Consider the following 796-nt stretch of genomic DNA (forward strand, 5'->3'; position numbering starts at 1 on the left):
CCTTTCCTTTTTCCTTTCTCTCTCTTTTCTTTCCCCTCCCCCAGGGCATTTAACAGAAGAAAATTGATAGCGTTAACATTTGAGCTAACCTTCCGCTCCTTGCTGTGTTTTATATGCCAAGAGAAGGAGAAGGAGACGCTCAGTAAATACAAATTCGTGGGCATTCATATTATTTACATTCCTTAGAGACCTTCTCTATTTAAAATGATAAGATTATTCAATCAGGATGGCGAAATAAAGAGATCACTTAATTTGACCACAGGGAATTCTGTTCCACTTGGTTAGCTCAGACACGGTTCTCTGTCCTAACCAATTTCAATCTGAACCAAGAAGACAGCTCCTAGCACATGCAAATGACCCTCTTCCACCTCAGCTCCAGCAACTTCAGGCGGGGGGCGGCCAGGGTCGGCCTCGTGAGGAGATGCGACCCCGGGTCTCCCCGCCTTCCTACTTGCCTTTCTCAGGCACCCAGAAACCCCCGCCACAGCCCAGGGGCGGCGGCAAGGCAGCTTCCAGGGACCCGGGGAGTCGCTGGAGACCAGTTAGAGTCCGAAGCCTGCGCCCCAGCGGAGCAAGCACTCTGAGGCTCTGGGCAGTAGGGGGCCCCTAGCTGCCTCCTCCGCCCCCGACCTGGCTCACCTTAAAGAACCCTTTGCAGCCCTCACAGGTGCGCACGCCGTAGTGCTGGCAGGCCGCGTTGTCGCCGCACACAGCGCACAGCCCTTCATTGGAGGGGGAGCCCCGCGACGGTGGGGAGGGCACCTGCGTATCGAGCAGCTGCGACGCGGCCTGCCAG

At 55.8% G+C, this 796-nt stretch overlaps 1 protein-coding gene across 1 annotated transcript in view; it reads right to left on the bottom strand.

The window, feature by feature from the left end:
• The window catches only part of NR4A2 (nuclear receptor subfamily 4, group A, member 2), an 8192-nt gene that overhangs the window by 4310 nt on the left and 3086 nt on the right, over window positions 1–796 (bottom strand). The window contains exon 3 of the mRNA XM_010840029.1: window positions 640–789. Coding sequence (XP_010838331.1) covers window positions 640–789 — 150 coding nt within the window. The remainder of the gene's footprint in view (window positions 1–639; window positions 790–796) is intronic.

Source organism: Bison bison, unplaced genomic scaffold (genome assembly GCF_000754665.1).
Source record: "Bison bison bison isolate TAMUID 2011002044 unplaced genomic scaffold, Bison_UMD1.0 scf7180017864139, whole genome shotgun sequence".
In the NCBI taxonomy this organism is placed as follows: domain Eukaryota; kingdom Metazoa; phylum Chordata; class Mammalia; order Artiodactyla; family Bovidae; genus Bison; species Bison bison.